Source organism: Piliocolobus tephrosceles, chromosome 11 (assembly GCF_002776525.5).
Source record: "Piliocolobus tephrosceles isolate RC106 chromosome 11, ASM277652v3, whole genome shotgun sequence".
NCBI lineage: Eukaryota > Metazoa > Chordata > Mammalia > Primates > Cercopithecidae > Piliocolobus > Piliocolobus tephrosceles.
This window is the reverse complement of record NC_045444.1, coordinates 56,916,893-56,930,154: the sequence shown is the minus strand read 5'-3', so window position 1 is coordinate 56,930,154 and position 13,262 is coordinate 56,916,893. Positions and strand designations below refer to the sequence as shown.

The following is a 13,262-nucleotide window of genomic DNA, read 5'->3' as shown; positions in this document are numbered from 1 at the left end:
AGGATACTAGTAAAATTTAAAGTTATTAAAGTTATGTTTTTCATGTATGTGTCATTAAAAGAATCTTATATTTTATTCTTAGGAAACATCCTACTGGTAGATGGAACAGCATGTGGTGAAATCAAAATCACTGATTTTGGTCTGTCCAAGATTATGGATGATGATAGCTATGGTGTAGATGGAATGGATCTAACTTCTCAGGGGGCAGGCACTTACTGGTAAGTAAGTACATTACTAAAAACATCAGAATGTCTAGATTAGTGCCCAGTGCTTTTATGATAAAATTTAGTTTTTTTTATTTCCATGTGGCCATTAAGATTACTGTGGTAAAAGGTACTAATATTAAACTCTCAGTTGAGAGGGAGACTTCTGTGGTCATTCCTCTTCTCATCTGTTCTTACTGCAAATAACAGCATACTGGAGAGAGAATGACTTGGCATTAACAAGTGACTTCAGTACCTGCCAGTCAGAAACTCCTAACAGGAAGAATTCATTCATGGGTTTTCTTCTACAATGTTAGGGTGATGTTTATCATGAATATGAATACTTATGTTAGTATAATATTTCAACTATTGCAAGCAAAAACTGCAAGCATCAAGCCCTCTCTGTGGAGGTTATATGGTTGCAGGGGTTTTCATTTTATTTTGAGACAGGGTCTTGCCCTGTCACCCAGGCTGGAGTGCAGTGGTATAATCTTAGTTCACTGCAGCCTCAAACTCCTAGGCTCAAGCAATCCACCCACTTACTCTTGAGTAACTGAGACCACAGGTATGCACCACTATGCCCAGCTAATCTAAATTTTTTATAGAGACAAGGTCTTAATTTGTTGCCCAGGCTGGTCTTGAACTCCTAGTATCAAGTGATCTGCCTCTCCCAAAGTGCTTGGATTAGAGGCATGAGCCACTGCACCTGCCTGGTGGTTTTTGTGGAAGATGGATGTTTTGTTGGTTGTGAATGGGAGATAAATTTGGCATATTCTTTGGACTTGACTTTCAGAAATCCCTTTTAAAGACTTGATATGTATAGATTTAAATTTAGATATAATCACAGATTCATAGATACAAATCTAAATGACTGTCATCCCCCTCAGTATACCTACGTGTTCACAAAAACTACTTCAGCGTGAATTTTCAAACTTGTTAAATTCACCAGAGTGGAGAACATAAACTATAAAATTTTAAAACAAACTTAATTCTCAGAGAAAATTAGCATAAACAGTGACATTTTAATGGAAAGGAAGATAACTGCGTTCAAGTTCATTGAAACAGGATTGTGACTACAAACATAAATGTGACCTCGGGTTTTCCAGAACAGTGTTCACACAGCCTGAGCACATCATAACCAGTTACACACAATGCCACTGGTCTGTACTTTTAATGAACAGGGATTAGTCATATTCATGTATTCTTTTAAAGCCACTTTAAAATTTTAAATTTGGCTTGTGGCATTTCCTAGGAACATGGATAAGATAAGAATGTCATGAATTTTTTATTCATATTTTAAGAAAACTACTCAAACTGCTAACCCCCTGAAAGTCAATATTCTCAAAGTCTTTGGATTTTTTTTAGCAACAAGGCTCTTTTTTTTATTAACAACAAAATCTTACTCTAATAAACAAAACCAACAAAAACAAAGCATCCTGGTAGATTCTTAGATTCCATGGAAGATAGCTTGAAAACCATGTTCTACACCACAAAGATACTCCTTGAGAAGAGCAACTCCAAGACACATAATTGCCAGATTCACCAAAGTTGAAATGAAGGAAAAAATCTTCAGGGCAGCCAGAGAGAAAAGTCAGGTTACCCACAAAGGGAAGCCCATCAGACTAACAGCAGACCTGTCAGCAGAAACTCTACAAGCCAGAAGAGAGTAGGGGCCAATATTCAACATTCTTAAAGAAAAGAATTTTAAACCCAGAATTTCTTTTTTTTTTTTTTTGAGACGGAGTCTCGCTCTGTCGCCCAAACTGGAGTGCAGTGGCCGGATCTCAGCTCACTGCAAGCTCCGCCTTTCGGGTTCACGCCATTCTCCTGCCTCAGCCTCCCGAGTAGCTGGGACTGTAGGCGCCCGCCACCTCGCCCGGCTAGTTTTTTGTATTGTTTAGTAGAGACGGGGTTTCACCGGTTAGCCAGGATGGTCTCGATCTCCTGACCTTGTGATCCGCCCATCTCGGCCTCCCAAAGTGCTGGGATTACAGGCTTGAGCCACCATGCCCGGCCAAAACCCAGAATTTCATATCCAGCCAAACTAAGTTTCATCAGTGAAGGAGAAATAAAATCCTTTACAGATAAGCACATGCTTAGAGATTTTGTCACCACCAGGCCTGCCTTACAAGACACCCTGAAGGAAGCCCTAAACATGGAAAGGAACAACCGGTACCACCCATTGCAAAAACATGCCAAAATGTAAAGACCATTGAGGCTAGGAAGAAACTGCATCAACTAACAAGCAAAATAACCAGTTAATATCATAATGGCAGGATCAAGTTCACACATAACAATATTAACCTTAAATGTTAATGGACTAAATGCTCCAATTAAAAGACACAGACTGGCAAACTGGATAAAGACTCAAGACCCATCAGTCTGCTGTATTCAGGAGACCCATCTCACATGCAGAGACATACATAGGCTCAAAATAAAGGGATGGAGAAAGATCTACCAAGCAAATGGAGAGCAAAAAAAAAGCAGGGGTTGCAATCCTAGTCTCTGATAAAATAGACTTTAAACCATCAAAGATCAAAAGAGACAAAGAAGGCCATTACATAATGGTAAAGGGATCAATTCAACAGGAAGGGCTAACTATCCTAAATATATATGCACCCAATACAGGAGCACCCAAATTCATAAAGCAAGTCCTTAGAGACTTACAAAGAGACTTAGACTCCCATACAATAATAATGGGAGACTTCAACACTCCATTGTCAACATTAGACAAATCAACGAGACAGAAAGTTAACAAGGATATCCAGGAATGGAACTCATCTCTGCACCAAGCGGACCTAATAGACATCTATAGAACTCTCCACCCCAAATCAACAGAATATACATTCTTCTCAGCACCACATCGCACTTATTTCAAAACTGACCACATAATTGGAAGTAAAGCACTCCTCAGCAAATATAGAAGAAGAAAAATTATAACAAACTGTCTCTTAGACGACAGTGCAGTCAAACTAGAACTCAGGACTAAGAAACTCAATCAAAACCGCTCAACTACATGGAAACTGAACAACCTGCTCCTGAATGACTACTGGGTATATAACGAAATGAAGGCAGAAATAAAGATGTTCTTTGAAACCAATGAGAACAAAGATACAACATACCAGAATCTCTGGGACACATTTAAAGCAGTGTGTAGAGGGAAATTTATAGCACTAAATGCCCACAAGAGAAAGCTGGAAAGATCTAAAATTGACACTCTAACATCACAATTAAAAGAACTGGAGAAGCAAGAGCAAACACATTCAAAAGTTAGGAGAAGGCAAGAAATAACTAAGATCAGAGCGGAACTGAAGGAGATAGAGACACAAAAAACCCTCCAAAAAATCAATGAATCCAGGAGTTGGTTTTTTGAAAAAATCAACAAAATTGACAGACCGCTAGCAAGACTAATAAAGAAGAAAAGAGAGAAGAATCAAATAGACGCAATAAAAAATGATAAAGGGGATATCACCATGGACCCCACAGAAATACAAACTACCATCAGAGAATACTATAAACACCTCTACGCAAATCAACGAGAAAATCTAGAAGAAATGGATAATTTCCTGGACACTTACACTCTTCCAAGACTAAACCAGGAAGAAGTTGAATCCCTGAATAGACCAATAGCAGGCTCTGAAATTGAGGCAATAATTAATAGCCTACCAACCAAAAAAAGTCCAGGACCAGATGGATTCACAGCTGAATTCTACCAGAGGTACAAAGAGGAGCTGGTACCATTCCTTCTGAAACTATTCCAATCAATTGAAAAAGAGGGAATTCTCCCTAACTCATTTTATGAGGCCAACATCATCCTGATACCAAAGCCTGGCAGAGACACAACAACAAAATAAAATTTTAGACCAATATCCCTGATGAACATCGATGCAAAAATCCTCAATAAAATACTGGCAAACCGGATTCAGCAGCACATCAAAAAGCTTATCCACCATGATCAAGTGGGCTTCATCCCTGGGATGCAAGGCTGGTTCAACATTCGCAAATCAATCAACGTAATCCAGCATATAAACAGAACCAAAGACAAGAACCACATGATTATCTCAATAGATGCAGAAAAGGCTTTTGACAAAATTCAACAGCCCTTCATGCTAAAAGCGCTCAATAAATTCGGTATTGATGGAACGTACCTCAAAATAATAAGAGCTATTTATGACAAACCCACAGCCAGTATCATACTGAATGGGCAAAAACTGGAAAAATTCCCTTTGAAAACTGGCAGAAGACAGGCATGCCCTCTCTCACCACTCCTATTCAACATAGTGTTGGAAGTTCTGGCTAGGGCAGTCAGGCAAGAGAAAGAAATCAAGGGTATCCAGTTAGGAAAAGAAGAAGTCAAATTGTCCCTGTTTGCAGATGACATGATTATATATTTAGAAAACCCCATTGTCTCAGCCCAAAATCTCCTTAAGCTGATAAGCAACTTCAGCAAAGTCTCAGGATACAAAATTAATGTGCAAAAATCACAAGCATTCTTATACACCAGTAACAGACAAACAGAGAGCCAAATCATGAATGAACTTCCATTCACAGTTGCTTCAAAGAGAATAAAATATCTAGGAATCCAACTTACAAGGGATGTGAAGGACCTCTTCAAGGAGAACTACAAACCACTGTTCAGTGAAATAAAAGAGGACACAAACAAATGGAAGAACATACCATGCTCATGGATAGGAAGAATCAATATCGTGAAAATGGCCATACTGCCCAAGGTTATTTATAGATTCAATGCCATCCCCATCAAGCTACCAATGAGTTTCTTCACAGAATTGGAAAAAACGGCTTTAAAGTTCATATGGAACCAAAAAAGAGCCCGCATTGCCAAGACAATCCTAAGTCAAAAGAACAAAGCTGGAGGCATCACGCTACCTGACTGCAAACAATACTACAAGGCTACAGTAACCAAAACAGGACGGTACTGGTACCAAAACAGAGATATAGACCAATGGAACAGAACAGAGTCCTCAGAAATAATACCACACATCTACAGCCTTCTGATCTTTGACAAACCTGAGAGAAACAAGAAATGGGGAAAGGATTCCCTATTTAATAAATGGTGCTGGGAAAATTGGCTAGCCATAAGTAGAAAGCTGAAACTGGATCCTTTCCTTACTCCTTATACGAAAATTAATTCAAGATGAATTAGAGACTTAAATGTTAGACCTAATACCCTAAAAACCCTAGAAGAAAACCTAGGTAGTACCATTCAGGACATAGGCATGGGCAAGGACTTCATGTCTAAAACACCAAAAGCAACGGCAGCAAAAGCCAAAATTGACAAATGGGATATGATTAAACTAAAGAGCTTCTGCACAGCAAAAGAAACTACCATCAGAGTGAACAGGCAACCTACAGAATGGGAGAAGATTTTTGCAATCTACTCATCTGACAAAGGGCTAATATCCAGAATCTACAAATAACTCAAACAAATTTACAAGAAAAAAGCAAACAACCCCATCAAAAAGTGGGCAAAGGATATGAACAGACATTTCTCAAAAGAAGACATTCATACAGCCAACAGACACATGAAAAAATGCTCATCATCACTGGCCATCAGAGAAATGCAAATCAAAACCACAATGAGATACCATCTCACACCAGTTAGAATGGCAATCATTAAAAAGTCAGGAAACAACAGGTGCTGGAGAGGACGTGGAGAAACAGGAACACTTTTACACTGTTGGTGGGATTGTAAACTAGTTCAACCATTATGGAAAACAGTATGGCGATTCCTCAAGGATCTAGATCTAGATGTACCATATGACCCAGCCATCCCACTACTGGGTATATACCCAAAGGATTATAAATCATGCTGCTATAAAGACACACGCACACGTATGTTTATTGCAGCACTATTCACAATAGCAAAGACTTGGAATCAACCCAAATGTCCATCTGTGACAGACTGGATTAAGAAAATGTGGCACATATACACCATGGAATACTATGCAGCCATAAAAAAGGATGAGTTTGCGTCCTTTGTAGGGACATGGATACAGCTGGAAACCATCATTCTTAGCAAACTATCACAAGAAGAGAAAACCAAACACCGCATGTTCTCACTCATAGGTGGGAACTGAACAATGACATCACTTGGACTCGGGAAGGGGAACATCACACATCGGGGCCTATCATGGGGAAGGGGGAGGGGGGAGGGATTGCATTGGGAGTTATACCTGATATAAATGACGAATTGATGGGTGCTGACGAGTTGATGGGTGCAGCACACCAACATGGCACAAGTATACATATGTAACAAACCTGCACGTTATGCACATGTACCCTAGAACTTAAAGTATAAAAAAAAAAAAAAGAAAAAAAAAAAAAAGAAAACCATGTTCTAAATAATAAATTATTCTTCCTCTACCAGACATTGTCAATATTTGTTTCTCTCTCACTCTGGCTTCACTGGTATAGGAAAGACAAGGAAATTTCCCTTTTACAGATGGTCAAGGGACAAAGACCTTATGTTTCAGGGGCTGTACTGAAAGGAGATACAATGATGGCATTGTTATATAAGAACATGGAATGTATTTCTCAGGGAAATCTGTGGTCCAAAAATTGGTTTATGTCTACAGTCATATTAGTTGTTTAACTTTGTACAGCTGACCTTGAATAAAATGGATTTGAAATGCATGGCTCCACTTTTATGTGGTGCTTTCTTTTCTATAAATACATTGGAAAATGTTTTGGAGATTTGCAACAATTTGAAAAATCTCACTGATGAACCATGTAGCGTAGAAATATTGAAAAACTTGGCTGGAGGTGGTGGCTCACGCCTGTAATCCCAGCACTCTGGGAGGCTGAGGCGGGCGGATCACTTGAAGTCAGGAGTTTGAGACCAGCCTGGCCAACATGGTGAAACCTCGTCTCTACTAAAAATACTAAAAGTACAAAAGTTAGCTGGCCGTGGTGGCGCATGCCTGGAATCCCAGCTACTCAGGAGGCTGAGGCAGGAGAATTGCTCAAACTCAGGAGGCGGAGGTTGCAGTGAGCTGAGATCACGGCACTGCACTCCTGCCTGGGCAACAAAGCAAGACTCTGTCTAAAAAAAAAAGAAAATAAAAGAAAAAAAATACTGAAAAAATTAAGAAAAAGATATGTCATGAACGCATCAAATTAATGTAGACACTCGTCTGTTTTATCATTTACTGCCGTAAAACGTACACAAATCTATTATAAGAAGTTAAAATTTATCAAAACATGTATACAAACACAGACTCTACCTGGTGCTATTTGCAGTTGAGAGAAATGTAAACAAACGTAAAGATGCCGTATTAAATCATAATTTCATAAAATTAACTGTACCACATACTGTGTACTGTAATAATTTTGTAGCTATGTCTTGTTACTATTGTAAGGAGCTCAACTGTTTTCAGTATCTGTTTAAAACACTGTGATGCTAATCTCCTCCATGTGTGCAATTAATCTCTCCAGTAAAAGGCCTATCGCAGTAAAAAGTAATCTCTCGTGATTCTCAAATATTTTTCATCATGTTTAGTGCAATATTGTCAACCTTGAATAACACCAGTAATGCTGGAGCAGAGAAAAATTAAGTAATTAAGGAGCAGAGAAAAAATCATGGCATTACAAGAAAAAGTTGAATTGCTTGATATGTACCATAGATTATATAGTTTGGATTGAGGAATAGTTGCCCACCATTCCAAGATAAATGAATTCAACAAAAAGATCATTGTTTAAAAAAAAGAAATTTGTAAAGCTGTCACTGTAGCTATGTCAACAGGCACAGAAACCTTGTACTTTTTGCAAAATACCGTGTTGTCTCTAATTGAAAATGCAAGCCATGCACGGTGGCTCATGCCTGTAATCCCAGAACTTTTGGGAGGCTGAGGCAGACAGATCACTTGAGCCTGAGAGATGAAGATCAGCCTGAGCAACATGGCGAAAGCCTATCTCTACATAAACATACAAAAATTAGCCAAATGTGGTGGCACATGCCTGTAGCCCCAGCTACACAGGAGGCTGAGACAGGAGGATCATTGCTTGAGCCTGGGATGTGGAGATTGCAGTAAGCCCAGATTGCACCACAGCACTCCAGCCTGGGTAACAGAGTGAGAACCTGTCTCAAAAGAAAAGGACAAAAAAAATGCAGCTTTTTGGATGCATGATACCCATAGACTGTAATGTGATTTTAGAAAAAGCAAAGAGATTATATGACAATTTTAAAGCAAAAGGAAGGTGAAGGATCTAAAGCTGGAGAATTTCATGCCAGTAAAGGATGGTTTAATAATTTTAGAAAGAGGTTTGACTTTAAAAATGTCAAGATAACAGGAGAAACAGCTCCCGCCACCCAAGAGTTCCCACATGCTATTAAGAAAACAATTGGCCGGGTGCGGTGGCTCAAGCCTATAATCCCAGCACTTTGGGAGGCCGAGACGGGTGCATCACGAGGTCAGGAGATCAAGACCATCCTGGCTAATACGGTGAAACCCCGTCTCTACTAAAAAATACAAAAAAAAACTAGCTGGGCAAGGTGGCAGGCGCCTGTAGTCCCAGCTATTTGGGAGGCTGAGGCAGGAGAATGGTGTGAACCCGGGAGGCGGAGCTTGCAGTGAGCTGAGATCCGGCCACTGCACTCCAGCCTGGGCGACAGAGCAAGACTCTGTCTCAAAAAAAAAAAAAAAAAAGAAAACAATTGAGGCCGGGCGCAGTGGCTCACGCCTGTAATCCCAGCACTTTATGAGGCCAAGGCAGGTGGATCACGAGGTCAAGAGATCGAGACCATCCTGGCCAATGGTGAAACCCCATCTCTACTAAAAATACAAAAATTAGCTGGGCGTGGTGGCACATGCCTGTAGTCTCAGCTACTAGGGAGGCTGAGGCAGGAGAATTGCTTGAACCCAGGAGGCAGAGGTTGTAGTGAGTGAGATCACGCCACTGCACTCCAGCCTGGGCAACAGAGCAAGACTCGGTCTCATTCATGAATGAATGAATGAAAAAGAAAAAATAATTGAGGAGAAATGATAGCTTCCTGAACAGATAATTTAATGCAGACAGAAGTGCCCTATTCTAGAAAATAAAAATGTCACAGAGGACATTTATATTTGTAAGGAAGAGAAGTGAGTATCAGGATTTGATGCAGGAAGGGACAGGCTAACTCTGCCGTTTTATGCAAATGCAGTTGGGTTTATGATCAGGACTACCCTTATCTATAAAGCTGCTAACTCTGGAGCCTCAAATAGAAAAGATAAATATCAGCTGCCAGCCTTTTGCCTATACAACAAGGAGGCCTGGACAGTGAGAACCCTTTTTTTTGGATTGGTTCCATCAGTGCTTTGTCCCTGAAGTCAGGAAGTACCTTGCCAATAAGGGACCACCTTTTAAAGTTCTTTTGATACTGGACAATGCCCCTGGCCACCTAGTAGCCCATGAGTTTAACACTGAAGATATTGAAGCCATCTACTTGTCCGCAAACAAAACAATATCTCTAATTCAGCCTCTAGATCAAGTGGTCTTAAGGACCTTTAAGGCTCATTACACATGATACTCTATGGAAAGGATTGTCAGTGCTGTTAAAGAGGACCCCAGTAGAGAGAACATCATGAAAGTCTGCAAGGATTACACCACTGAAGATGTCATCATTATTTTAGAAAAAGCCATGAAAGCCATCAAGCCTGAAAGAGTACATTCCTGCAAGAGAAAACCATGTCCAGATGTTGCGTGTGACTTCACAGGATTTATGACAGAGGCAATCAAGGAAATTATGAAAGAGACTGTGGATATGGCAAAGAAGGTGGGGTGAAGGGTTTCAAGATATGGATCTTGGAGAAACTCAAGAGCTAATAGACACCCCTCCAGAGGAATTAAGGTGACTTGATGGAGATGAGTGCTTCCAAACTGGTACCAGATGATGAGAAAGAAGTAGTAGAAGAGACACTGCCAGAAAACAAGTTGACATTAGACAGCCTAGCAGAAGGGTTTCTATTAGTCAAGACATTGCTTTTGACTTTTATGACATGGACCCTTCTATAATACAGGCACTGAAACTAAAGCAAATGGTGGAAGAAGGATTGATATTATATGAAAAAGCAAAACAGAAATTATGATGTATGTCTGTAAAGTTGCATTAAGTGTGTCTGTCTCCCCTTTCATCTCTTCCCCCTCTGCCACCCCTGAGACAGCAAAACTAACCCCTCCTCAGTCTACTCAACCTAAAGATGACAAGGATGAAAACTTCTGTCATAATCTACTTTCACTTAATGAGTAGTGATTTTCTCTTATGATTTTTCTTAATAGCAATTTTTTTCCTCTAGCTTATTGTAAGATTTTAGTATATAATACTTACGGCATAGAAAATATGTGTTAATTAACTGCTTATGTTATCAGTAAGTCAACTTCCAGTCAACAGTATGCTATTAGTAGTTAATGTTTTTTTTTTTTTGACAGAGTCTTGCTCTGTCACCCAGGCTGGAGTGCAGTGGCACGGTCTCAGCTCACTGCAACCTCTGCCTTCCAGGTTCAAGCAATTCTCCTGCCTCAGCCTCCTGAGTAGCTGGGATTATAGGCACCCGCCACCATGCCTGGCTAATTTTTTTGTATTTTTTGTAGAGACAGGGTTTCATCATGTTGGCCAGGCTAGTCTTGAACTGCTGACCTTGTGATCCACCCGCCTCGGCCTCCCAAAGTGCTGAGATTACAGGCGTGAGCCACCACGCCCAGCCTAGTAGTTAACTTTTTAACTTTTTAGGGAGAGTCAAAAGTTAGACATGTGGCCAGGCACGGTGGCTCACTCACATGAGCCTCTGATTCCAGCAGGAAGACCACTTGAGCCCAGGAGTTGAAGACCAACCTGGGCAACATAGCAAGACCTTGTCTGTATATATTTTTTTAAAAAATTAGCCGGGCATGGTGGTGTGTGCCTGTGGTCCAGCTAATTGGGAGGCTAAAGTGGGAGAATCGCTTGAGCCTGGGAGATCGAGGCTGCAGTGAGCTGTGATCGCACCACTGCACTCCAGCCTGGGCAACACAGTGAGACACGGTCTCAAAAAAATAAATAAATAAAAATCATAACTGCATGGGTCAGTGCCTCCAACCCCTATATTGTTCAGGGGTCAACTGTATTTGATATATTTGGATAGCACTGTACATACTCATGTATTTTAGAATACACATATAATATTGCTCTTATAAATTACCTTTCATCCTCATGAGCTTAAAAATATTTAGTTTTGTCTCTCTGGTCTCAAATTCACTAAATCCTGGTGGACATCTTTTCCCAAGTTACTTTGACATCAATTTCTGTGGTTGCTCTCCTTGCATACATACACCTTGTGCCTGGAGAGAATATAGCTTAATGTTTACAAGCCATTCCTGTTTCAGTTACACACATAGACACCTGCATAAAATATACTTTTATTGATAAAATAAATCCAGCTTTTTACTACATTACAAGTGAGTTATCGGTTATCTTTGGTGGTTTTACTTCAAGGAAGTTTCATGTGTGTTTTTTTTTTGTTTGTTTGTTTGTTTTTTTTTTTGAGACAGAGTCTCGCTCTATTGCCCGGGCTCTATTGCAGTGGCTGGATCTCAGCTCACTGCAACCTCCGCCTCCTCGGTTTTACGCCATTCTCCTGCCTCAGCTTCCCGAGTAGCTGGGACCACAGGCGCCCGCCACCTCGCCCAGCTAGTTTTTGTATTTTTAGTAGAGACGGGGTTTCACCATGTTAGCCAGGATGGTCTCGATCTCCTGACCTCGTGATCCGCCCGTCTCGGCCTCCCAAAGTGCTGGGATTACAGGCTTGAGCCACCGCGCCCGGCCTCATGTGTTTTTTAAGAGATCTGTCAACATCCTGCTGAAATCTTACTGATTTTAGCATAGTGAATACAAAACTGCAATTTTTAAAAAAAGAGTAAATTCCCATTTAGCAGCATTATTCCTTTTGAGAATTTTAAGTTTATCTAAATTTTTTGAGTTGTGAGATGCTTGCATCCCTGATGGATCTTTTACTTATAACTGGAGATGACAAATTGATTTTTACCCTTCATCTATTAAAAATTATGAACTGGCTTAGTACGGTGGCTCATGCCTGTAGTCCTAGCACTTTGCGAGGCCAAGGCTAGGATCACGTAAGGCCAGTAGTTGAAGACCAGCTTGGTCAACAGTGCAAGACTATCACTACAAAGAAGAAAATATTAGCTGGGTGTGCTGGTGCACGTCTGCAGTCGCATCATTCCGGAGGCTAAGGTGAGAGGATCACATGAGCCCAGGAGTGTGAGGCTGCAGTGAGCTATGAGCGTACCACTGTACTCCAGCCTGAGTGACAGAGTGGGACCCTGTATCAAAAAAAATTATGAACTTATAAATAGGACTTAGATATTTTTAAAATAGTAATTTTGAACATCCATTGTGTTTCAGACACTGCTAGTGCTTGAAACTGCGCAGTGAATAAGAGTTCCTGGAGCTGCTCACAGTCTGGTGTGATTGTAGTTGAATGCCGCAATAGAGGCATTGCACCATTCTGCAGTAACACAGAGAAAAGCAGAGCCACCTGGGGAGAAGCAAAAACGGCTTATGGGGATTGGGTGGGTCTTGAAGAAGAAAAGATGCTAAGTAATTGGAGTGATTAGGGAAGGCAGCAGTGATTGTCATATTCAAGAGCTCAGAGGATAAAGGAGAGCCGAGTGAGGACGCAAGTGAATTGGTTTTGATTAGCCAGTTTGGTGGGTTAGGATGGGGGAAAATAGTGTGTGCAGATTTTGAAAATGTATGTTGTTGCCAGATTAGCATGGGTCTTGTGTTACAAACAAGAGATACAAGGTCTTGTTGGCAGTAAGTGCTGTCGAGGTTGTTTGAACAAAAGAACCACATGATCTGGTGTATATTTTAGGGAGAGAAGTGCCTACAGTTTGAACAGTAGTTAAAGAGGATGGGAGAAGATTTCTTCTATTATTAGATACTCCAAATTAGACCATTGTAATCTCTCTTAAGTTTTTGTTTCTGTAGGTAGGTAGGTAGGTAGGTAGGCAGGCAGATTAGATAGATAGATAGATAGATAGATAGATAGATAGATAGATAGATAG

At 40.4% G+C, this 13,262-nt stretch overlaps 1 protein-coding gene across 3 annotated transcripts in view; it reads left to right on the top strand.

Moving 5' to 3' along the window:
• The window catches only part of TLK1 (tousled like kinase 1), a 172,587-nt gene that overhangs the window by 150,351 nt on the left and 8,974 nt on the right, over nucleotides 1-13,262 (top strand). For all 3 annotated transcript variants that reach the window (XM_023185933.3, XM_023185932.3, XM_023185934.1), the window contains one exon: nucleotides 83-218. In XM_023185933.3, the coding sequence (XP_023041701.1) occupies nucleotides 83-218 (136 nt within the window). The remainder of the gene's footprint in view (nucleotides 1-82; nucleotides 219-13,262) is intronic.